The following is a 23894-nucleotide window of genomic DNA, read 5'->3' as shown; positions in this document are numbered from 1 at the left end:
GCTCCTTCCATTACATTCTAATATCAAGGGAATTACTGCAGCCAGCCAGCCCAACAGGGCCATTGTGGACAGGAATTAGACCCCTCTTCTTTTTTTTTTTTTTTTTTTTTAATTTTTATAATGTTTATTTATTTTTGAGAGAGAGAGAGAGCGAGTAAGGGCGCACCATTGGGGGAGGGACAGAGAGAGAAGGAGACACAGAATCCAAAGCAGGAGACACAGAATCCAAAGCAGGCTCCAGGCTCTGAGCTGTCAGCACAGAGCCCGATGCAGGGCTTGAACTCACGAACTGTGAGACCATAGGACTCTTAAACCAACTGAGCCACTCAGGTGCCCCTAGACCCCTCTTCTTGATGGGTGAGTGTGGGGTCTCAATACAGAAGAGCACATGGGATGCAAGGTGTTGCTGATGTCTGTGTGAAAATGCGGGGAGCCGCAGGGAGGAAAAAAGTTAACCTACAGGGGCGCTGGGTGGCTCAGTCAGTTAAGTGTCCAACTTTGGCTCAGGTCATGATCTCACGGTTCGTGAGTTCGAGCCCCGTGTCGGGCTTTGTGCTGATAGCTCAGAGCCTGGAGCCTGCTTTGGATTCTGATTCTGTGTCTTCCTCTCTCTCTCTCTGCCCTTTCCCTGCTTGTGCCCTGTCTCTCTCTCTCCCTCTCTCTCTCTTTCTTTCTCAAACATAAATAAGCATTAAAATTAAAAAAAAAAAAATTAACCTACAAAAGCATGAGTGAACATTGTGCCAAGCACACTGGTGGCAAAGGGAAGGGCCCTATGGGGAAGGAGTGTCACCCATGTGACATTGGTGCTCGGGGTCGCGGGGACACCTGTTAGGCAGGGGAAGAGTCACGTGGGAACGGGAGCATGAAGCCCTTGGCAGAACAAACTTGCAGTTCGAGGGCTTGAAAGAAGGTCTGTGTGGCCGTGACATAAGTGATAAGTCGGCGAGGCCAGAAGAACTTTTCCTGGACCTTCGGGGCTGGGACAAGGACCCCACATGGGATTTTGAAGGGTTTACAGATTCCTCAACATCGTTTTCATGGAGTGTCTACTGTGGGGAGACCGTGTAGCAGAGCTGTTAGAGAGTCAGAACCAACTGTATTTGAAACCTACCGCTGGTGGCCTTGCTTTGCACCAGTGTCCTTCCAGAAGGTTTCTGGCACGCAGCAAGTGCTCTGTAAACGCTAGCTGCTCTTGGACTTCTGGCCAAAAGGCAGGTGCGCACATCTGAAAACAACTAGGCTATGAATTGTCCAGAGGGGTGTGTGAGGCTGGGGAGGTGGGGAGCTTTGTCAACAGGAGGAGAGTCCAGAGCTCGGTGATCCTCAGGGAGAGGGCCCTATTCACAACTGCTCAGCTCAGCCAGGGCCTTCCCAGCATGGCTTCTGATTGCTCCAGGTGGCCCCCAGGAGGATAGGCTCCAGGGCCCGTTTCCTAGAAGTCCTTCCCAGCCCCCCGAGGGCTCCCTGGAGAAGAATGCACTCCTTGGCCTGCTGACTTTGCTTCCTCCAGCCGGGCTGGTTGGAGTGACCAGTGGGTCACCTGTAGTTCAGGTGCAGACACTGAGATCACAGTGTCAGAAACTTAAGGCAGCGCTTGGGTTGGGGACCCAGGGCTAGTGGTGGCCTCTGAGCTCTGCCTTCTCCTTGCTCGCTCAGGCAAGGACTCACGGGGCCTCCGGGACTGGATGGAGACAGGACACGGGATAGGCAGGGCCATCCCTGACCAGCTAGAGCTGGGTCAGTGGAGGAGGGAAGGCCCATTCATTCGATCCCCAGGGCTTCCTGAGTAGCTGCACTGAGAGTGCCCGGGAATGAGGAGACCCCAAGAGTGCTCCAGAGAGGCCGGGGCCCCTCAGAGCTCTCTGTTCTCTTCCCCTCCTGCGCCTTAGAGAGCTTAGGGCTCTGACAGGCCCTGGGTCTGGGGGAAGGGTGTGCTGCTTAACACGAGAACTTGTAGGTTCAATCCCCTGCATGGCTTTGGATGACCCCTCAGAGCCTCTGTTTCCTCATCTGCACGTGGAAAAATAGCATCATTTACTCTTTTCCCCTAGTGTGAGGTTCAGAGACTGCGGGCAATGAAAGTGTCTTACAGGGAGTAAAGCCCAAGCCGGATGGAGGGCTTCCTGTTTTGAGGTCCTGAATCTGCTGACACAGCAGAGGGCCCCTTCAGGACTGGGTCTTCAGGGGGGGTCCTGCTCCCCAACTTCTTCAGGCCGTCATCTTTCCTCTCTGGCTTCCTGAGGGGCAGGCTGGCTGGCCCTTGTGACCCCGTGGGACGTCAGGGGATGGGGCCCCCCACCTCTTCCCGCCTCCCCTCCCCTGCCCCTTTGTGAGTGGCCACCTTGCCTTTCCATTAGTAGACAGTGGCAGGGGAGGTGACAGTTCCTTAAAACAGATTTATACTCTTGGATGACTTTATGGGTTTTTGCCTTATAAAAACCTAAGAGTTGACATTCTGATTTATCTACTACTGAGTCGACAGGATGTACCAGATTTAAAGAGATCAAATGCATTGTAATGTTTGTGGCTCCAGTTGTGGATTAGATGAGCTATTATGGAAAGTGCTGCCAAGTAAATATGGCAAAATTAAATATGTCTATTAAATTGTGTGTTAAGTAAAGTAGCACAAGTGTGGTGCCGAATGTAACTTAACTATCTGGAGAGTTGGTGTGATAGATAAAGCTCGAGTGATAGTTCTCTTTTTCCCCCCCTTCAGAAGATTTTTTTTTAAGGAAAGAGACTGTAAACTAGGAATTTCAGAGACGGGCGCTTGACTGTGTAACTGTGGTTGTGTGATGACTTATAATATTGAAGGCTCCAAATGATATTTTTCATTTCTTTGCTTTCTATTTCTTGTTGCCACCGCAGCGGCCGATCAGATTTCCTGAGATAAATATGCTGCCTGGCTTTTAATGGGATTTCTGTATTGCCGGGAGTTGGCATGTTCTGATAATAAAAGAACCTAAAAATTGTACATCCCTTAATTGGTAAGAAGAGAGATGTTTTGATGGGCCACAAATGGAAACATTGATTTTTACTGCCTCCGAGCAGTTGCGAGCAGCGTGTCAGGCCACGTTCCCTGCCACGGAAGGCGGCAGCTGGCTCTCCAATGAGCTGATTTGTGTTCACAGGTTCTTGATGTCGGGTGCTTTTGGAAGTGCGCATTTTGTGCAGATGGGAGAAATAGAGCCCTTATAACATTATCTGGTTCTAAATTGAAATATTTATAGGACTGTGGCTTCCACCTCGAATCGAATGCATTCTTTGCTTCGTTTCTCTTTCTGGCTTTGGCGACTAGTCCTCGGGGGTTTAAAGGTTGTGTGCTGAAGGCTTTCTCTGTAACTGCAGTGTTATATGCTACATGCACGTGTGCACCCATGCGGGCACACGCACATCTTTGCATCTGCGTATGTGTTTGCATCAATGTCTTTACACATAACAGAGATTTCTCTCTTTAATTCAAATCGGTGCTAGTTTCTGGATGGGTAGATTGTTTTCCAGGACAGACCGTGGAAGGGATAACACATGCTTTGATTTTCCAGTTCGAGTCTTTGTACTTGAAGGAGGAAGTTTTTTTTTTTTTTTTTTTTTTTTTTTTTTGAAGGAGGAAGTTTAATCCACTGACACTTATTGAGATTACTGATACATTCTGTGTGTTATATTTACCATGCTTTTTTTGCACTTTGATTTACAAGTTCTTGATGTGCCCTATTAATCTCTCAGATTGAGGCCGTGCTCCATTTTCCCTGGCTGTGCGGGGAAGTGCACTACACAGGAGTTAGGATGTCTAGGAGTTAAACATCTGTAGGGTGCTGGGGATTTTGCGCCCCCCTGGCTGGAGGCCAGATGCCATACCTATGACATGGGGATAAAAAGCCTGTCCTTGTCTGTGGGCAGGACCACATGATTGCTTGAGCCCCCTTTTAGCTGTAGGATGGGAGAGACTGTGAAATGGGGCTATGCATATGGAGTTAGGGCTTTGAAAAAGTGTGGCACTACAGGAAATGAAACCCATCACATTATCATGATCATTAACTCACTTTTCCGTACAGTTTAGCCATTTGCACAGTGCTAAGTGCAGAATAGGCAGTTTATTTTAAAGAAATTGGCCGGGGGGGCACCTAGGTGGCTCAGTCAGCTGAGTGTTCGACTTCGGCTCAGGTGACGATCTCGCTGTTCCCAGGTTTGAGCCCCTCATCGGGCTGTCTGCTGTCAGTGAGGACCCTGCTTTGGATCCTCTGTTCCCTGCCCCCTCTCTGCCCCTCCCCCGCTTGTGTGTGAAAATGTTCTCTGTCTCTCTCAAAATATAAACATAAAAAAATAAATAAGTAAAGACATTGGTTGGTGATTCCAAAGCTGGTTCTCACTGTCTAGGCCTATCCTGGGGCACGGGTGAGGGCTCAGATACATTTTAGCTTGTGATTTGACTATCTGTGGTCTCACAAACACATGTGCTTCCTTGATTCCAGAATCAGGACCTCTTTGCAAAGAACTGAGCCACTATCCCCGCATTGGGAGGCATGCTGTGTGGAAGGTGAACTTGGCTAAGGGATCTCTCCTGCTTTAAATTGCAAGGCTTTGGGAGAGACTAAAAGCTCAGGCGCGTTAGGAGCAGCTGATGAAGGCTCTGGAGGAGTGTATAAGAGAATTGGGTTTTCAGGAGACAAAACGCTAAGGCATCTTCACCTCTGCGACAGGTCATGACCCCCAGCATCCGTGCACAGAGGAAGATGACAGGACGTCCCCCTAGAAGATTTGCACCAAGAATTAAAGAATCTAGTTGAGAATTATGGCACCACATGCTACAAAAAACCCCCATATATTAATATACTGAGAGGTGTCAAGAATAATGGACCCTGGGAGGTAGAGTAATTAAACGTATCTTAATAAATGCTGGGCGATCCTTTTAAGACCCCTTCCCAAGGCCCCGTCAGCTGACATGGACTGTATTCTTCCTGTTGGCAGGAGGCCTGGAAGGAGAGCCGGAGTGTGATCGGAAAACCAGCCGTGCGCTGGAAGACAGGAACAGCGTGACAAGTCAAGAGGAGAGAAATGAGGACGATGAAGACGTGGAGGAGGAGTCAATTTACACCTGCGATCACTGTCAGCAGGACTTTGAGTGTCTGGCGGACCTGACGGACCACCGGGCCCACCGCTGTCCTGGAGGTAATGCTAAATAACACTGGGATTCTGACAGGTGGTTATACGGATAATTGGACATAGCAACAGCTTGAAGCCTCGAGTGAGATTAAAGAATTAATAATGTAATTTTACAGTTAATGTCATTTTATTGTGGTGCCTTGGGTACCCTGTATCCGCCTTTTAAATAAAATTAAAAATAAAAGCAACAGCTTTCTGGCAGGCAGGAATTTGGTGGAGACACCCTGTCTCTGCTTCCCCAAACTGCAGTCTATAGAATATGGGCCATGAGTGGGTGGGGCCTGCACCCTGGATTTCTGGAAGGCCTTTTAGAAACCCAGCAATTAAGAGGTTGTTAGTGCAAAGTTAAGTAGCTTAAGTGTGGAAAGCTGCGTGAAGGAGTGTGCTCTGAGGCAGGGCTTGTATGGGACAGGGAGAATTTCAAAGGCCAATAGGCAGAATGTCTGCACAGGCAGAAAGGCATCTAGCTCCACCTCTTTGCTCGGCCTCCTGCTTCTCTGAGGAGGACGGGGGTGGCTGGGATCTGTCCTGTCAAACCTGTAGTCAGCCAAGACCGTGGCCCTGGTTCCTGTGTTGTGGCAGCCTCAGAGAAGGTGGCCAAGGCCACAGTTTGTCAGGAGCTATTTAAGACCTCATGAGTCATGTGTGTCTGTGTGTCTGGGTCATGTGGGTGGATGGAGTGGGAGAATGGGGGCATGTGGATTGCATGGGGGTGTGGCAGCCATGCTCCAGGGGTAGGGGGTTGACATATTTCCAGGCCCTGAGCAAGGATTCCAGAGCATCTGTGTTCCTTACATAGCTATCCCTGGCATCTCTCTCCACCATGCATGTTGATGAAACACTTTGGATGCTGGTTTGTGGGGGAAAGGAACTAAAATCTCAGACAGTATTCCAAAGGGGCCTGTCACCTGTTTTTGGGGGGAAATTGGTTGGTAGGAAGTATGTTGGGACTCAAAATTCTTGCTTCCTCTACTTTTCATGCCTTCGTAGAAGTTTGAAAGCCAAGTGTTTGGGGAGCTATGACTTTCCCTCTAGTGACGCCTGTACCTGCACAGCCTTGATTAGACCAAGTCCCTCGTTCTCAACCTCTGGAGGGAACAGATCCCAAAAACAGTGGACCCAAGAGGACTCTTACAGTTTTGGACTTTTTGGGGCTAAGCAAACCAAATGCCAGTCATTTGGAACTTGTGGTATTTCAACCATAGGCAGAGGCGATGGCCACCTTAGAAGCTCAGAATGAGAATTGGAAGGGATGTATGGGGTTGGCTTTTCAGTGCCCTCATTTCCTGAGGGAGAATACTGAGGCACTGAGAGGGAAAGGTGACTGATGGAGGTCAGCTAGTGAGTCGGTGGCTGAGCCAGGATCTCTCTGGGACCCTGGGCTGTGTTCTCTCATCCTTGAGAAAACAACAGATGCCTGTGTATTTCTTGATTTAGCCAAGAACTGAGGTGGGATGTTAACTATACGAGGATGAAATATTGTCACTGACTTTGAAAACAATCAATTAATTGATCTTCTAATTAAAAGTGATTGTCTTTATTTGCTAAGTGTAAAAGAACACGTGGGTCTCAATTAGCATTGATGTGGGGCCCCTGAGTCCCCCTGCGGACCCCTGCAGAGTGCTGCTTCGTGGAGTCTCTGTGGCTCGTGGACTGAGGCCCCATCCCGGGCACTACTCCATTCTTCAGAACCAAGGAGGTACTCTTGTCTCTCTCCACACCTCTGAGAATGGTGGTGTTTCTAGGAGGAAGAGGACGAATGTGAGGCTTCAAGGCTGTGTATAGGGGATCTGTGCTAGAAATAGTAGCTAATTGTGCTTCGGTCCTGAGCAGGATTCTTTTCCCGATGGCTGTCTCTTCTCTCCGTAGCCTCAGATGGGCTGACATCACAGTAGCTCTGTCTACAGGGTCTTCAGCCATCTTTACTGATGCTGCAGATAGCCACCGATACTCCTGCCTGCTTCTGAACAGGACCCCGCTAACGACTTCCACGGGGACGCGGGAGCCAGGAATATCCCCAAGCCCTGGAGCATTGGAAGGGAGTCAGAAATTCCTTAAAAGAGTATGGGAAACGACCTTGCCTAATAGCATCCCTGAGAAATTCATTACCGCCCAGTAAAGGTGTGACCCAGTCTGGGAGAGTCTCCCTGATGTGGAAGAAATATGTGAGGAACGATTTTCCCCCAGGTCTTAGGTTCTGAGGATTACCCAGTGACAGGATCAATCACTGGGAATTGTGGGCATATTTTTCAAAGCGAGTCCCTCTCTAGGCCACCTGCACACTCTCTGAGCTGCAGTGGTTTCCCACTGCATCCCCAGAGAAGTTTCTGGAGCTCCTGGGGTGGGTATTGGGGCCCATCTGACCGAGGGGGGCTCTGACACCCACTCCAGCCAGAGCTGTCCACGTTAAAAAGTCTTTTATACATTGGGCTTTAGCAGAAGATGTGTGAAAATTGGCTTCTGCTTTAAAAGCTTGAACTGGCCCAAAATGTGGTAGCAGGTCCACCCAGGCTAGACTCACGGGTCTGCTGGATGCTCATCATTGGTCTTCTAGTCCTGCACTAGGGACGATGACGCAGGTAGGCAGCGTGGCCACTCTGTTATCCTGGAGGGGAAGGTGGACCCTCAACAGACAACGAAGACCATTTCAGAGATGGCCATGCTCTGCTGAGACTGGGCGGGCTCTGGGTGCTGGGCAGATGTTTCTGAGGGAGCAAACAAGTCTTGTTTGGAGGGAAGGTGGGGCGCTCTCTGCTTTTGTGAATTTGGGGCCTCAGGGCAGCGCCACCTGTCAATCCCGCTGTCCTCTCCTCCTGGAACTGGAATTAGGCCTTGGGTGTGAACAACACTCGTCCCCACTCATGTTCTGCAAGAGGGCTGTTACTGCTGGAACCTGGAGGCTGCACACCCCTCGCCAAGCAGGTCCGTCTGGCGTGGTGGAGTGGGTGGGGGGATTTGGGGGGAGCGTCTTGAGTGTGGTTCTTCTTGAAAACTGCTTTAGCAGGGTGGCCTCTTGGCTCTTTCTGTGTCTTTCTGTGGATGTTTGGGTGGGGTTGGGGCAGTGACTTGTTCCATCAGAATCTGGGAGAGTAGCTGAGGTTTGGAGATTTTCTGAGGGGGCTGTGAATTCACCATGGAAGGTGGAAGGGCCTCTTGCCAGGATGGCGTTGGTGGCATTCATAGGGAGAGCAGGCCCCTGGAACTCTGCACTGAAGAACCCTCACTTGCAGAGATCCTGGAACTTGAGAAGGCATCCTCTCCATTGTCCCTTTGCAGGAGAGGCTCTGCTGGGACCAGGAGAGGCTGTTGAAGCATGAACTTCAAGAACCCAGACCTCAGGGTGCCTGGGTGGTTCAGTTGGTTAAACGTCTGACTCAGTTTCAGCTCAGGTCGTGATCTCACGGTACATCAGTTGAGCCCCCATCGGGCTCTGTGCTGACAGTGCAGAGCCTGCTTGGGATTCTCTCTCCGCCCCTTCCCCCCTCACTATCTCTCAAAATAAATAAATAAACTTAATAAAAAAAATTAAAAAAAAAAAGAACCTAGATCTCTTTCTGTCTCCCTCTTTCTCTCCATCTTTCTGCCTCATTGTCTCTCATTTGTGTCCAAGGAGAAACCAGCCTTAAACCCACAAGGCATCAAACACTGCATCCTTATGACACGAAGTGAGATCAGCAAAGAGCCATCCACTCTGCTGATGCTTACACCCAAGTACTGATTCCTGCTTGCTCCCCGCCAGACCCTGCCCACAGGGTGACTTATGTTCATGGGCTTGGCGTCGGGGGCACTTGCCATTTTGTATTCTGCATTTGTTACCGAGCATTTTCTGAATGGATTTCCATGCTGGGACATGATCTTCTCCATTATCCCTTTTTTGGGGGTGAGGTGTAGGGGAATCCCTCTTTTTTTAACATAGCAGCATTCAGGCAGATAAAACTTGGGTTGCTGGTACTGTGTCTATATACTACAAAAATATTAGATTTAGACCAGTCTGCCAGAAGACTAGGATTTCTACAACAGAGTTCACAAAGGCTGACTTGATGCCTGTGATGGGCTTGCCTGTTCCTCACGGAGCATCATTTGTAGGCAACAGATGAGGAAATGTCCAGAGCGTTTGGTGGCTGTCTGCACTGATGATAGAAAGTCTCCATTACTTCAGGCCCTACTAACTTGAATGATGTCAGAACAGGGAGTGAGCCGAAGTTTACGTTGACCCAGTTTGTGAAGTGTTGGCCAAGCACGTTTGGACCCTATAAACGGTTGCAGGCAGGTGTTTTTCATCATCTTCTAGAAGCCCAGAGGACTTCAATTGCTTTAGAAAGTATCTCTGGGAACTTCCTGGGGCACCATGGAAGCAGGTACGAGAGGTTTGATTTACCCAGGGGCTGATTCCAATTTTTTATGTGCTCATTGAAGCAGGTCAGCTGTGGACCTTCAGTCTGGATTCAGGTGGAATGTTTTACGGCTTTCTGGTACAAATACTACCTTTTAAGGATACTCTGTGATTTAGACTGACTGCTGCTTTGGCCCAAATTAATGAGGCTGACTGCCCGAGGACATTTGGGTGCTGGATCTGTGCTGTTGTAATGTTTTAGATCCGACTTTCATAGGGATGCTCTTCCTTGTGACAGGACTGGGCTGTCAGCAGGGGTGTGCACTGTGCCAGTCCTGGAATGTGGCAGGTCCCCGGGGCCAGAGCACCCGACGGCTTCTGGAGATCCCTACCCTCTTTGCTATAGGCATCACTGGTGGGGTTTGGGTTTTCATCGTAGGTAGGGAGAGGCAGATGGAGTCTCTTTAGAAGGACTGAGGCTTCCGATTCTGGGCCTGTCTGGGCACTTGATCCATTATAGAAATTGCCTGTAGGACCAGGTTGGAGCTGAGCATTGGTTTCTTGGCTACAGGTGCCATTTCCTGGTCTGTGACTCAGACCATGCTCCTCACTGAGCACAGAGAGGCATTCTTGAAGCACATGGGGTCCCTGCTGCCCCCCAGGGCTCCAAGTCTGGGCTGCAGCCTCCCTGATTGCTCTCCCTGAAGCCCCACCCCTGACAGTGCACAACACTGGTCAGATTCAGGAGTTATTCTGCAGTAGTTTTTTTTTTTAATCAATTAATTTATTTTTGAGGCGGGGAGGGGCAGAGAGAGAGGGAATCCCGAGCTGACTCGGTGCAGAGCCCGACGTGGGGGATCATGACCTGAGCCAAACTCAAGAGCCAGAGGCTAAACCGACTGAATCACCAAGGTGCCCCTCTGTCATAGTTTTTAATGTGTTTATTGCTGGTCTCCTGCACTACTGTTCAGCTTCCTAAGGACAAGAGTCATGTCCTAGCCCAGTGCCTGGCACACAGTAGTGCTTAATATGTGCTTGTTGGATCAAGGAATGATTCCATGTAGTCCTCATAACAGTCCCAGCATGGAGATCCTTTTTTTTTTTTTTTTTTTTTAACCATTCATCCCCATTTTACACATTGGGCAGCTGAGTCTCAGAGGGTTACAGGTTCTTGCTGAAGGTTACAGAGCTTGATTTAAGACTTGAGGTCCAAACAGCTCATGGAGAGAACATAAACCGGGGACAGTGAGCAATTTCCACCTAAATTCCAGACAGAAATAGCTTTTTTGAATGCTCAACTGAAAAAAAAAAAAAAAAAAGATGGGGAGGGGTTTGTTCAAATAACAACAGCAAAAAAATGTGCTCCCTGTGGGTTAATTTTGCTGCTCCCCCTTTGGCTGCCCCCCACTTCCTGAGGACTGGGACTGAGGAGTGTTTCCCTAGCCCCTTCAGAAAGGCAGACCCGCCTTTTCTGGCGAAGGTGAAATGCTGCTGTGTAAAAAGCCGGGTGGAAAGTTAATTACACCCTGGTTTGTTCAGCTGTGGCCAGAGTGACCTGTGGGCCCTAATTACAGGGCTGGGGCTGCGTGAAGGCTGGCACCTTTGCCAGCCTCGTTCCTGTCCGCCGGCTGGCGGGATCTTGCCTTTGTGTGCAGGCTCAGGCCCTTTCTCGCTCCGACAGCATGGGTGGGGGCCCTCCCTGCCTTACTGCTCGGGGCGCCTCTCGTACTGGTTCCATTTGGGCAAAAAGGAGTCGGCACGGGCCAGCCGCTGGGCATTGCACTGCCAAGTGCACAGGTGCAGGGCGCGAGTTCCTTCTGCCCGTGGGGAGTGTGCACTGCGCCTTGGTGTCAGCCGTTGTCTCGCAGTGCAAAAGGCTTGGGGGCTTGAGCACAATTAATACCCCCACATCAAGAGCTTTCCTGCATGCAAACAGCATCCAGTAGAAAACACGGAGGAAGGAAGGATCCCACTCACGGTAGTCACAGAATGCATAAAGACCAGGGAGCAAGCCCAGGAAGCAACATTCAGATGTTTGGAGAGGACACGCAAACAAGCCAAATCAACTATGGAGGGACACATAAGAGATTTCAATAAATGAAAAGGCGGGCCTTATTCTTGGATGGAAAGATTAAATATCGTACATATGTCAATTTCCCCTAAATTAACTGTTAACTTTATGTTAGCCTGTGAAAGTAACAATGGGATTTGGTTAGAAATAGACAAGCTGATTTCTAACATTCATAAGGAAAAATAGGCATGCAGGGAAAGGGAAGAAAATTCTGAACAAGAGGAATGATGGTAACCAGATCAGATTTCATTTTTTTATTTTTATTTTTATTTACTCAGTCATTCACTTTTACAGTAGGCTTCACGCCCAACACGGAGTCCAGCACGGGGCTTGAACTCACGACCCTGAGATCAAGACCTGAGTGAGATCAAGAGTTGGACGCTTAACCGACTGAGCCACCCAGGTACCCCCCAGATCAGATTTTAAAGCACATTCTGAAGCTGTAGGAATCTAAGTGGTGTGGAACAGATGAGGGGCACAGAAATGGGACCTCAGTAGAACTGGACATTTAGTGTATGAGAAAGGTGTCATTGTGTGCCTGTGGGACACAGATGGATCACTCAGTAACCGGGGCTGGGATGATGCGGCATCCGTCTCAAAGAAAGGAAATTGGATCTCTCTCCTCCTAACGTCAGAACAAATCCCAAATGGATCAGAAATCTAAACAGAAAAAGAAAACTTAAAAATACTAAAAGAAAACATAAGTGAGTTTTTAAAAAACATAATAGTATCAGAGTGGGGAAACCTTTTCTAAATATAACCCTAAACCCAGAAGCCATAAAACAAAAGACAAATATTCAACCACATAAAAATAAAACATTTCTGCATTGCCAAAACCACAATAAATCAAACCAAAGACACATATCACAGGCAAAAGCTATTTTTCCTTAGTGTGTAAGGAGCTCCTACCAACACTAAGAAAATAACCAATAAATCAACAGGGAAGCAGGGCAAAGTCTGGGCTGCCTGAGGCCAGCACCTGCTCAGATTGGTTGTGCCACACTGGTCTTTAAATATTTGGAATACCTCCCATGTGCAAAGGACAGAAATGGAACCAGAAAAAGATATGCTAGTGGGATCTTACACATTTAGGGAAGGGTAAGAAACTTCTTTAGAGTAGGAGAACTGTAAATTTAAATCACAGGAAAATACTTACCAGTTTTAACCGACCAGACTGGCAAAGACCAACATGTTTACCAGCCCATAGTGTTCGTGAGGATATATATCCTTGATGCCAAGGCTTGGGGTCTTCTCCTCTCTGTCCTTGGGGTGGCCTTGGCCTATGGCTAGAACATGTAGTAGGTGCTCAAGAAAAGTTTGCTTATTTTGTCCCCAAGGAGGCCACAGCCCCTGTGAGGTAAGAGCTGTGAGATAGCAAAAATAAAGGCTGCACATGCTGTGTCTGGACATAGTAGGTCTTCAATTAATGAATAATCAGAAGGGGGAGTTACAGAAGAGATGGTTTATTCATTGAATAACTATTTATTGAGCATGTGCTTTGTGTAAGGGCCCTTCTGGGTGCTGGGGTTGTGGGACCTGTTGATTTAAATAAAAGGTAACTCAGTGGAGAAGGTGTTCACTTCACAGAAGCATTCTGTAACTTGTGAGGCAATAATGCCGTAGGTGGCCTTTAAATAGCTGGCTTCCCCACTGCCTTTAAAAAGATGCTTCCAGGGGGGCGCCTGGGTGGCTCAGTTGGTTAAACGTCCAACTTCGGCTCAGGTCATGATCTCACGGTTCATGAGTTTGAGCCCCGAGTCGGGCTCTGTGCTCACAGCTGGGAGCCTGGAGCCTGTTTCAGATTCTGTGTTTCCCTCTCTCTCTGCCCCTCCCCAGCTTGTTCTCTCTCTCTCTCTCTCTCTCTCTCTCTCTCTCTCTCTCTCTCTCTTTCTTTCTCTCTCGAAAAAATAAACACTAAAAAAAATACAGAGATGCTTCCATGCACAGAGACATCATGCCCCACAGCATCTCTGGAAGATGCTAATGTCCTGTTAGTGTGCTGGGAGGGAAGTGGATGGGCTGGACGAGTAACTGTCCATCTGGGTCTGCCTGGCCCGTGGTGAGATCAGAGCCCTCCCTTAAGCTGCCTGCTCCCTGCCCTCCGAGTTCCCCATTAGAAGGTGCCTGGGACACCAGTAGGCTGTGTGGGACCGTGACTCTCTCTGGGCTCGGGCAGCTGAGCCCTGGCTCCTGGTGGTCATATGGAGGGGAGTTGTCTTTCAGATGCTGGTGTTATTAGCCACCTCCTATGAAGCCTGCGGGTCCATAGAATGTGTCCCTGTTGGCTTGATTATGTGGCACGAATGCTGCCGTCACATTGCGGGGCCTGCAGGTCTCCAGAAATTGGACACCAAATCTAACAGGATGGAAGGCAGGGATCGCGGTGGGAAGAATCCACGTCTCTCTTGGTTTTCACAGGAAAAGGTGTGTCCATGTGTGTGTTCTGAGGATTCTGGCTCTCCCCAAAGTGGAGAGGATCTTTTCCTTCTTTCCCCCCCAGCTAGCCTGACTACCTTGATGGTTTTCTGAATCACTTGCCCAGCGGTGGGTTCTTTTGTGTCTAGGGGTGGACCAGAACAGAATTCAGGTGTGGTGTCTGACACCAGGAATGTGTCTGCTACAAACACCTCCTGGGAGGAGCCTTAGTGAGGAGACCCTGGAGAGCCTTTGGGGCTGAGAGTGAAGGGGACTGGCCTGGGACTGGGGCAGTCTGGATCCTGGTTTCTACTCCTTTTCCGGCAGCAGCCAAACCTTCTGCTGGCTTCCTGTTGTTAGGACCAGGATGTACACCCAGCGGGACCTCAGGGTCCTGGAAGGAAAACACAAACCCCAAGCTGGCCTTCAGGTTGGTTGAGTGTGTATTTCTGGGTCCAGCCTGCTGTTATCCATTACTGCTTGGCAGTTTCCAGAAGGCACATGTTACACCAGCAAGATGTAATACCATACCTACTTTAAGATTGGGGCTGTGTGTGTGTGTGTATGAGAGAGGGAGAGAGAGAGAGAGAGAGAGAGAGAGAGAGAGAGATTGAGAGAGAGTTTCTATTAACAAGGAATGTATAATCTACCTGGAAAGTGAAGTCACCATGAACCTCTGGATTGCCTGGCACATAGTAGGTCCTCAGTGAACGTGCTGTCTGCATACTCGACTCCAGCTGACAAGCAGAACAAAAGCAGAGTCATCGGCTCAAGGAACTGAGAAGTGAGGCTGGCTGCCAGCATGGCCCTTTGAGGACATGCTCTAAGGCTGTCTTTACAAACCCCATCCCCAGGTGTTCAGCTGCAGAGGTCCACCTCCGGGCTTCTACCCTCCTGAGGCAGAGAAAGAGCAGAGGTGACCAAGGCTCATTCCCGCAGGCATCACTGAAGCCGGTGGGGTGGGGGGCGAGGGGGCGGTGTGGAGACAGACGTACATAGTAGCTAGGCTCAGAATGATGGGAATCAGGGGTGCCTCCATACAGACCACTGGGACTGAGAATTGGGGAGGGAGGGGCTCCCAGACGGTACCAGGAATTGCGGATGCCTTCTGCAGGAGGAAGGAGTGACATACAGGCAAATATGGAGGAGTACAGGGGCACCTGGGTGGCTCACTGGGTTAAGCTAAGCGTCCGACTTCAGCTCAGGTCATGATGTCATGGTTCGTGGGTTCGAGCCCCGCGACGGGCTCTCTGCTGTCAGCACAGAGTCTGCTTTGGATCATCTGTCCCCCCCCACTCTGCCTCTCCCCTGCTCTCTCTCACAAAAATAAGCAAGCATTAAAACAAATGTGCAGGAGTACAATATTGAATCAAATGCCATATTGCTGGGTATCCATGGTCAAGTCCATTCACTTGGCTCTTGATAGGATACAGCCATCTCATTTCAGAATTTTAGGGAAGCAGGTTCCTCCAAGAACACCTCGTGCAGCACCTTCTAACCTTATTCTCAACATAACTCATGTATAAGGCCAATACATGTAGTGCGCTCTGTTATGGGGTTTGGCAGATTTTGAACTCTGTCTACATCTCTCCCCCCACCCCCTCAAGCCCCTCAGAGCAGCTGCTCAGGAGCCCCTCAGGCAGTCTGAAAGCCGGAACTGGGCCAGGCTTTTGAGTGAGGTGGGACTAGTCCAAAGTCACGCAGGGAAGTGGTGGCTTAGTGGGTGTTGTCCCCCCGTCCCGAAGAGGTAGCTGGTAATACCGGGGAGGCAGTGCAGCAACCAGGATGGACAGAGCTCTGGTGCCGGGCCCACAAACCTCATGTCATTTGGACTGGACTTTTTCTTTGCTTCTTGGGGAGGAGTGACTCTGACTCTTGAATTATAAACTTCATGGCAGTTGTGCTCCTACCTTAAGGGGGTCCACAGAGGCTGGCCCACCCTTCCCCCATCCTCTGCCCCCTGGTTTGGGGGCAGAGTTCTGGGAGAGGAAAGTCATGCCCTGGGGGCATCCCCCAGCTGCTGGGCCTTCAGGATGACGTGTCCAGGCCTTGGGCCCAGGCTGGAGCGAGGCTGGGCGACCATCGGGTTGGTCTGGCCCTGAGGCCTGAGTGGCTGAGGTGCCCAGATGGTGTGGAGAAGCATCTGTGAAATCAGTGTGCTGTGCCAGCTCCTGCGAAACCCAGGGTGACCAAAGTCACATCATCCACCACATCAGCTTCACGGGGAAGGAGGGGGCGCAGATAAAGTATTCCAAAATCACAAAAACAAGATTTTTGTTTTTCTTTCGTCTATAGGTATTTCTGTAATAAGTGTTTTCCCCCAATGTATACACGTATAGCTCCAAAATCTCAGTGTTACCGAGAAAACGCAGGGTCGGTTATGTGGTGCTTTGGTCAATCCCTTCCCTTCAAGGTTCTAGTTCCATTAGTCCAGCTGTCCCTGTCCCTGCCTGCTGTGTCTGTCACTGATGGTCAGGATGCACAGGGACCAGAGGCCCTCAGAGAGGCCCTGTTTTTCTCCTGGAGGTGAGCCTGTGCATTCCTCATTCTGGTGGCCATAAAGACCTGAAAATTGTGTTTCCTGAGTCATCAATCTTGGTTTCCTCCAATTTGAGGTTTGAAAAGCTTTGAGAAATGCCTGTAGGTGAAGTTCGGAATAGCCTCCAGCTGGATCCTGACCTGGTTCTGGGGTCAAAGGGGCAACTAGAAAGTATTGTTCTCCAAGAGTCCTTTATTATAGCTGAAAGCTATTGATGGCCTATTCCTGTGTCCCTTACTTAGGCTACAGTTGCCAGCACCCAAAAGAACAAAGCCAACAACTGGTCAAAAGAAAACGTGTTCCTTAGAACCACAGCATCCCCTGGTATTCATTCATTCATTCATTCATTCACTCATTCACTCACTCATTTATTCATAGAATGACTTTTTAAAGCACCTACTATGAGCTCAGAGCTATTTTAGACGTGGAACAGAGAGTAGTGAGTGAAACAGACAATAGTTACTGCCCTTCTGGAGCTTACCTTTTATAGCATCACGCCCCTCGCTGGCTTTGGTCACGAGATTCTTAAACTGACCTGTATGTAGTGATTTTGTTCTAAAGAACCGCTTGGTTCCTTCTGTGGTGTAGCTGAGTGCTGGCCAAGGCCCATGTGAGCAGTACAAGCGGGGAGAATGCGTAGTGGCTTTCCTGCCAAAACGGTAGTGTGCTCAGAGTCTGTGTCAGCAGAAGCAGGATGAGGGAGGTGCTCGCTCTGTTCTACGTGTTGCTGGAGAGACCAGGGCTGGAGAGGGGTTCAGGGGAAGACGGAGAGGGGAGGCCTCAAAGCCCTACTTGCAGGATTCTCGGTGGCTGCTCTCAGAAAATTAACCCTAATTTGTTTCAGTCAAGTGGGGGAGTTTAGTGGCTCAGGTCAATAGAAATTCCAGTAGTCAGCACTAGCTTCAGGTGCGGCTAACTCCAGGCACCCTGGCGAAGGCCTTGGAGCCCCTGATTTTCCTACGTCTCCTGGCTCTGATGAATGCTGTGTTGGCTTTAGGCTTAGGCCAAATGAAGTGCTCTGAATGGCAGAGCCAGAGCCGTTCCCCAGAGGAAAGCAGGGTGCTGCCGGCAGAAGAAAGGGGGAATGGATGCTGTTAGGCAGCTTCGGCCCAAAGAGGGAATGAGTTAATGCCGTTTAACCAGAGTCCCGAGTAGGTGACCTGACCTCGGATAGGTTTGAGCCTGGCCAGGCCTGCCCACACAGCCAGTGTGCGTTCCTAGGCTGGTGATCCAGAGGTTGATGTTTTTACTGTCGCCTTTGGATAAAATGTATTAATGGAGGGGGAATGGTTGAGTAGCAGAAGGTCTGGTCAAAGCTGTGCCCCAAAGCCGTGGGGGAGCAAGGAGGAGGCGCCCCAAGCCATCCCTCCATTAGTCTTGATACTCCAAGGGACAGAGCCAAGACCGGTTCGAGAGGCCCCCGGGACACCCATTCTGGCCCACATATAAGGACCAACTTCCTGGTGGCAAGAGACTTTAAAAGGCTGGAGATGACACATTAAATGGCAAGAGGGGAGGGCAGTGGCATGTGGGGGTGAGGCCGGCACCGAGTGAGTTTTTAGGTTCCTCTGAACCGTGAGATCCCGTGACTGGCATCCTGAAAATGACACCCTAAGCATGGAAAAATGAAGAACGTCCCCAAACAAAATGAGAAATCAACCAAATGTATCTCCTGCTGTCTGGGGCGTGTGGTTCAAGGAGTGCAGCCAGCAGGGGATCCACGGGCCCAGCCTTAGAGAGGGAGTTAGCAACTGCTTGTGGTGCTGTGGCAAAGGCTTGGGGTGCGGGTAGGGGAAGGGATGGAGTGGGGGTGGGGGAGGAGGTGGGGTGGGATAGGGCTGGGGGAGGGGGTTTCAGAACCGGTGGGGGAAAGAGCAAGGAAATCTGAAATTTAACTCTGGCACTGGTCTAAAATAAAGCTAAACTATTGGTTGAGTGTTTTGGCAGTGTTTTTAAACCCTGTGTGTGCCAGCTCAGGGAAAAAACGTACAGGGGATTGTAAAATGCTTCATTTTGTGTTAAACAGTTTTATTTTGGAGTTGACTGGCTAGAATTTGGCTGCCTTTGAAAATGACATCATTGCTCTGGGGAGGGGGGTGCATCTGGGAAGACTGAGGCTGGGAGGCAGCTGTGCAGGTGGGGGGGATGGCCACTGGCTTGGGGTAGGGGGAGCACACACACAGCCAGCCCCTCCCCAACCCCACCACCTTGGAGGCCCGCCACCAAGGCCTTGGCCTTGCCACGTGGTTGGCTGTGTGTGTCAGCATTGCCGAATGTCGGAGGGTGACAAGGTCAGATGCACTGGAGCGGGTCTGACCCCTCCGAGGGCTGGTAGGGGCTGAGTGGTGAGGAGGTGGCAAGAAGGTGGCTGAGGGCAGGTGGTAGGGGGGCTGGGGAGGAGAGATGGTTGGCGTCTGCCTGCGGCCTTCCGGCTGCAGCCCAACATCTGTTCCCAGGGCAGCTTCCGCCTGGCTGTGCCCCTGTCCGGGTGCATTGACCCAGTCCTGCCTCTCCTGGCCTCTCTTACTCCCGCTCGGTTCTTCCTCTTGAGTCTTGGACGGGCTGTGCTTATTCCTGCCACAGGGCCTTTGCTCCACCTTTCCTCTCCACCTGGATGTTTTTTCAGGTTTTCACAAAGACAGCTCCTTCATTTCCTTTTGGATCTTAACTCCGATGTCACTTACACGGAGTGGCCCAGTTGGACGCTCCCTCTCCCCAGCTAAAGCTGGTCTTCTTTGCTGTCTATCAAATCATCCCATTTGATTTCCTTCCTGGCAGATCTTGTCATTTCAGATTTTCTTTTTGATTTGCTTTTTGTTTATTGTCTTTGCGACTAGAGGGTGACCTCTTGAAAACAATGTCCTGCTCTTTCTCATGCCTGCGTCTGTCTCTGGCCTAGCACAGGGCCTAGCACATAGTAGGTACTCAGGAAATCTTTATTGAATGATTTGTTGGCAGTGACCCAGGTGGTGTCTGGTTGTTCTGTTTGTCACTCCTGTGGGTGGCTAAGTCTTCTGAGGCCTGGAGAGGAGCCTCTTTCCTCAAAGGCCACTGAGCCACACCTCCCTTCTTGCCTCAAACTGTGTTTCCCACCTGTTTCCTGGGACCATAAAGCAAACCAGAGGGTGTATTTTGCTCTTCCAGGGGATAGGGATGTTTTGGGTTCTGGACCTTTAGTTTTTTATGAAGTCCCCACTTGGTGCCAAGCCCTGGCTAGGAGGTGTCAGGGATATAGCAGGTCCCTGCCGTCCAGAAACTTTTGTTCCGGCAGGAGAGATGATAGAGTGGTAGACAGACAGACGCCTGGGGTGCATGTGAGAATGGCTGCCCCCAGGGGCCCCCTGCCTGTGGAGCACGGGAAGACCCTAAGGTCCCTGGGGTGGGATTTGAGGAACACCAGTGGAGCGGCAAAGGAGAGACCTAGAGGTGGATTCTGGAAGTGTCTGCATCTCACGGGGTCCGCCAGGGCGGTTTGTTTTCCCTGCGGAGGGAGTGGCAGAGTTGTAGGGAGAAGTGCAAGTCGCTGAGAGCTGTGCAGCCAGGTCACAGAGGGAAGGGCCCTCCGGAAGGGGGGTGTCCGGTCACAGAAGGAAGGGCGGTGTGTGTGTGTGGGGGGCGGGGGTCCGGTCACAGAGGGAAGGGCCTGGGGGGCCTGGGGAGGAAGGGGAGTGAGTAACCAAAGAGGCTTTGCCCTCTGACCACCTTTGCTGCAGGCCGCTTGCCTCATCACTGATTTTGTTTTTGTTCTTTTTAATCTCTCATCACTGCCTCTGATGCCACTGCATCCTCTAAAGTCTTTTTATCACCATCTTAACAAACACCTTGTGTCGACACATTTACTTAAAAATTGTTTAAAAGATACCCCCTTAGTGAGGGTCCCAACAGAAAACAGATGGTACATTCAAATGAGGTAATTGAAGAGCTTTTAATAAAGGGCCCTTTATGGAGGTGGGTAGGGCAGAGGTGGATAGGGCAGAGGTGGGTAGGGTGGAGGAAAGCCAGTGGGGATGGGGGAGCATTTTGGGGACATCCTGGCAGCGTTGGAGGAGGAGTTTTTGCTGGGAGCCCTGCAGGAGACCGCCCTGGTGAGAGGGAAGCTGTGGCTGTAACCCAGGGAGTGCCAGGAGCACAAATACCCCAACTGTCCCCTCCTCACCTCCAGTCTCTGCCGGAGCCACTGGCTAAACCTAACGGGAGCCCCAAAGCACTGGAGCCTCTCGGTCAGCTCCCCAGGGTGCAGAGCAGGGTGGAGGAGGGAGGATCTGGAAAGGCGGATGATAAACGCCCTGCGTATCACCCCTGCCCCTGGGGCCGGCTTGGGTGTTGCTGAAGAATTCAAATTTTGGAGATTAACCCCAGTGTATAAAAGGGGGAATTTCCTGTGTAAATCTGTCTGGGGGGTCTTGGAGCCACAGGTTTGTCTCGGGGCTTGGGGCCTCGTCAGGTTGCCGCGGGGTGGGGGTGGGGGTGGGGGTGGGGGTGGGGGGTTCGGTGTTTGGTTTTCTCTTTTCCCTGGGCCGCGGCGCTGGTCTGTGATTTGGTCTTCCGCTGTAATGCCACAGATTAGGGGAACAGAGGAGCAGATTTGTCAGACATGACGCCTGACTCCTGGCAGGTATAGCTGTTCAGATCACGGCCCGAGCTGCCAAAACTTTGTCATTTGCATAAATGGAGAACGGAATAGGTTATCGTTCCGATTAACACCATTTACTGCTTAACTACTGGAGAAATTGGCAAGGAAGGCACTCTGTGGCCGTCGTCCCCCTCAACGGTGTCATTCCATTTATGGCTTCGCTGGGGACAATGGCAGGGGAGAAGTCAAGGAAAGCAGGAAGGTCAAGGATGCTTCTGAGGAGCCTCTTTGTTCATTATGTATTTATATGGCACGTGGTTTCCATTCGCCGGCTGCACCGCTCCCGGGACCCCCAGAGGATAAGGCAAGGAAACCTGCGCCCTGAGCACCAAAGCTATTTTTATTTGTGCGCAGGGCAAGGTGACGCGGCTGCTGCAGGCCGAGGTGCAGCTCTCCCTGACACACAGAATTGGATATTAAGGTGGAATTAGAAGCTTGAGTCCAAGGAGATCCCTTGTGAGTGATGCATTCAGGATGGCATTATGACTTTCCAGACTGCTTCTGTGGAGAGCAGCAAGGGTAGACGAAGGAGCCGTTTTGGGGGACACCCCCAGGCCCCAAGTAGCCTTGATGTTAGTCTGTGAGTAGACTGTGAATTGTTTTCCCTAGTCCAGTTCTCTTCCTGTTGTTTCTTTTTTCCATGACACTTCCCCACTGGACATTCCGAAGCGCTTCCTTCTCCTCTTTACAAAGCTTTGCGGCATCCCACTCGCCCACCCACCCGAGCCCCACCCTGACTTATCACCTCGGAAAGTCCCCGTTTCTCCTATGACTCACAGACTGGTCCAATACTGTTTGCATTGCTTTACCTTTTGGTGAGGGGCAGATGAGCCTTTCAGTTACTCTTTATGTAAAATACATTTTTAGAGATTATTAAATGTCACTAACACATAAATGTATCTACTTGTAAAAATCTCAGATACAGGTAAGGCTAACATCTCAATCCTGCCCACCACCACCACCCACCCCCGGTTGATTTGCTGTCACTGTTTTGGCTTGCATATTTCAAGATCTTCTACTACAAAGTTACCTAATACCACATTTCATAGATGCTAAGACACACTGTAACATCTCTGTAATTGAGATGAATCCTAGAGTGAATGGCTGCTCGTGGTTTAATTGATAGTTTTGTGTGTGTGGTATGTAAAATAATGGTGCATTTTACAAACCATCCTGTCTTAGATTTGATGAACTATGGTGTATGTGTATCCATAGAAACAATGTCATATTGATTTTTTATTAAAAAATAAATGATAACATATTGGATCTATCATTCTGCAACTTGTTTTCTCCCCCACACACCCCCACATAATACTATGCCTTGGAGAGTTTTGCATGTTGGTATATAGACCTCCCTCATTCTTTATTAACTGCTGCGTGGCACTGTGTAGCATGGATATACCATGGTTTGTGCAGCTGGTCCCGTGGTGATGGGCATTTAGGTTGTTTCCAGGTGTTTGCTGCAGTAAACATTCTTGTACATGTCTCCCTATATGAGCGCCTTCTCCATGGCTGATAGTGAGAAGGAGGCATTGCTGGGCCCATCCTTTCCTGCATTCCATTCTATTTCATTCCATGTGTTCTGTCTCATCCTATCCAACCCATCCCACCCCACCCCATCCCATCCCATCCCATCCCATCCCATCCCATTCCATCCCATCCCATTCTATCCCATTCCATCCTACCCCACCCCATCCCACCCCACCCCACCCCACCCCATCCCATCCCATCCCACTCTACCCCACACCATCCCATCCCATCCCACACTATCCCATCCCATCCCACACCATCCCATCCCATGCCAAACTCTCCTACCCCATCCCCTCCCCTCCCATCCCATCCCATCCCATCCCATCCCATCCCATCCCATCTCATCTCATCCCATTCCATCCCATCCCATCCCGCACCATCCCTTCCCGCACCATCCCATCCAAAGTCATCCCATCCCATCCCACCCCATCCCATGCCATTCTGTCCTACCCTGTCCCACCCCATCCCATCCCATCCCGCACCATCCCATACTATCTCATCTCATCCCATCCCATCCCACACCATCCATGCCATCCCATCCACCCACCCTGTCCTTCACCCATAACCCCAGTACTTATTTGGTATCAGAGACTGTACCTGGACCAGTTTTGCGGTTTGAGGTGTCTACAAAAGGGAGTCAGATCCTGTCTAGCTGGGAGAGTAAGCATAAGATGAGTCTTGGATCAAAATTCCAGAGCATCCCCAAGTTCAGCCTGGGTATAGTAGCACAGGTGTTGGTGTGGTTCTGAGGAAGGCATTTCAGCCCTCATTTTATACTCGGTCTGGGTCCTCTCAGGCCAGCAGTCACCTTAGGAACAACGAAAAGAATGCCCTTGCACTGACATGTTACCCCTTGACTTATCTGGGGCATGAGTACGAATCTTCCCCAGTTGTGTTCTTAAGGCTGATGTGTGTTTGGATTGTTCTGGGGACAAGGTCTTTCTCTTGTTTTCCCTCCTTTGAGCTGAGTAGGGAGAAAAGAGCTGCCCACCTGTCCTGTGACACCTGGTCTGTTCTCCATGAAGGTTCTCTGCCAGCTCTCACTGAGGATGTGGGAAGCATGGGGTGGGGGGATGGAGGTGACAGAGGTGGTTGGAGCCTCCGTCTCCAACTCTGCTACCTGAGACTTTGTGAGCAGAAAGTGTCCCTGGGGTGTCCTGGGACAGCCTCGGGCAGTGCTTCTCAAACTTTACGTGAGTGAGTCTGCATC

The 23894-nt window shown here is 50.3% G+C and overlaps 1 protein-coding gene across 2 annotated transcripts in view; it reads left to right on the top strand.

The window, feature by feature from the left end:
• The window catches only part of ZNF423 (zinc finger protein 423), a 333279-nt gene that overhangs the window by 108709 nt on the left and 200676 nt on the right, over positions 1 to 23894 (top strand). For both annotated transcript variants that reach the window (XM_053906076.1, XM_053906078.1), the window contains exon 3: positions 4969 to 5169. In XM_053906076.1, coding sequence (XP_053762051.1) covers positions 4969 to 5169 — 201 coding nt within the window. The remainder of the gene's footprint in view (positions 1 to 4968; positions 5170 to 23894) is intronic.

This window comes from Panthera pardus, unplaced genomic scaffold (genome assembly GCF_024362965.1).
Source record: "Panthera pardus isolate Hobbes unplaced genomic scaffold, ASM2436296v1 HiC_scaffold_18, whole genome shotgun sequence".
NCBI lineage: Eukaryota > Metazoa > Chordata > Mammalia > Carnivora > Felidae > Panthera > Panthera pardus.
This window is presented reverse-complemented; position numbering and strand designations above follow the sequence as displayed.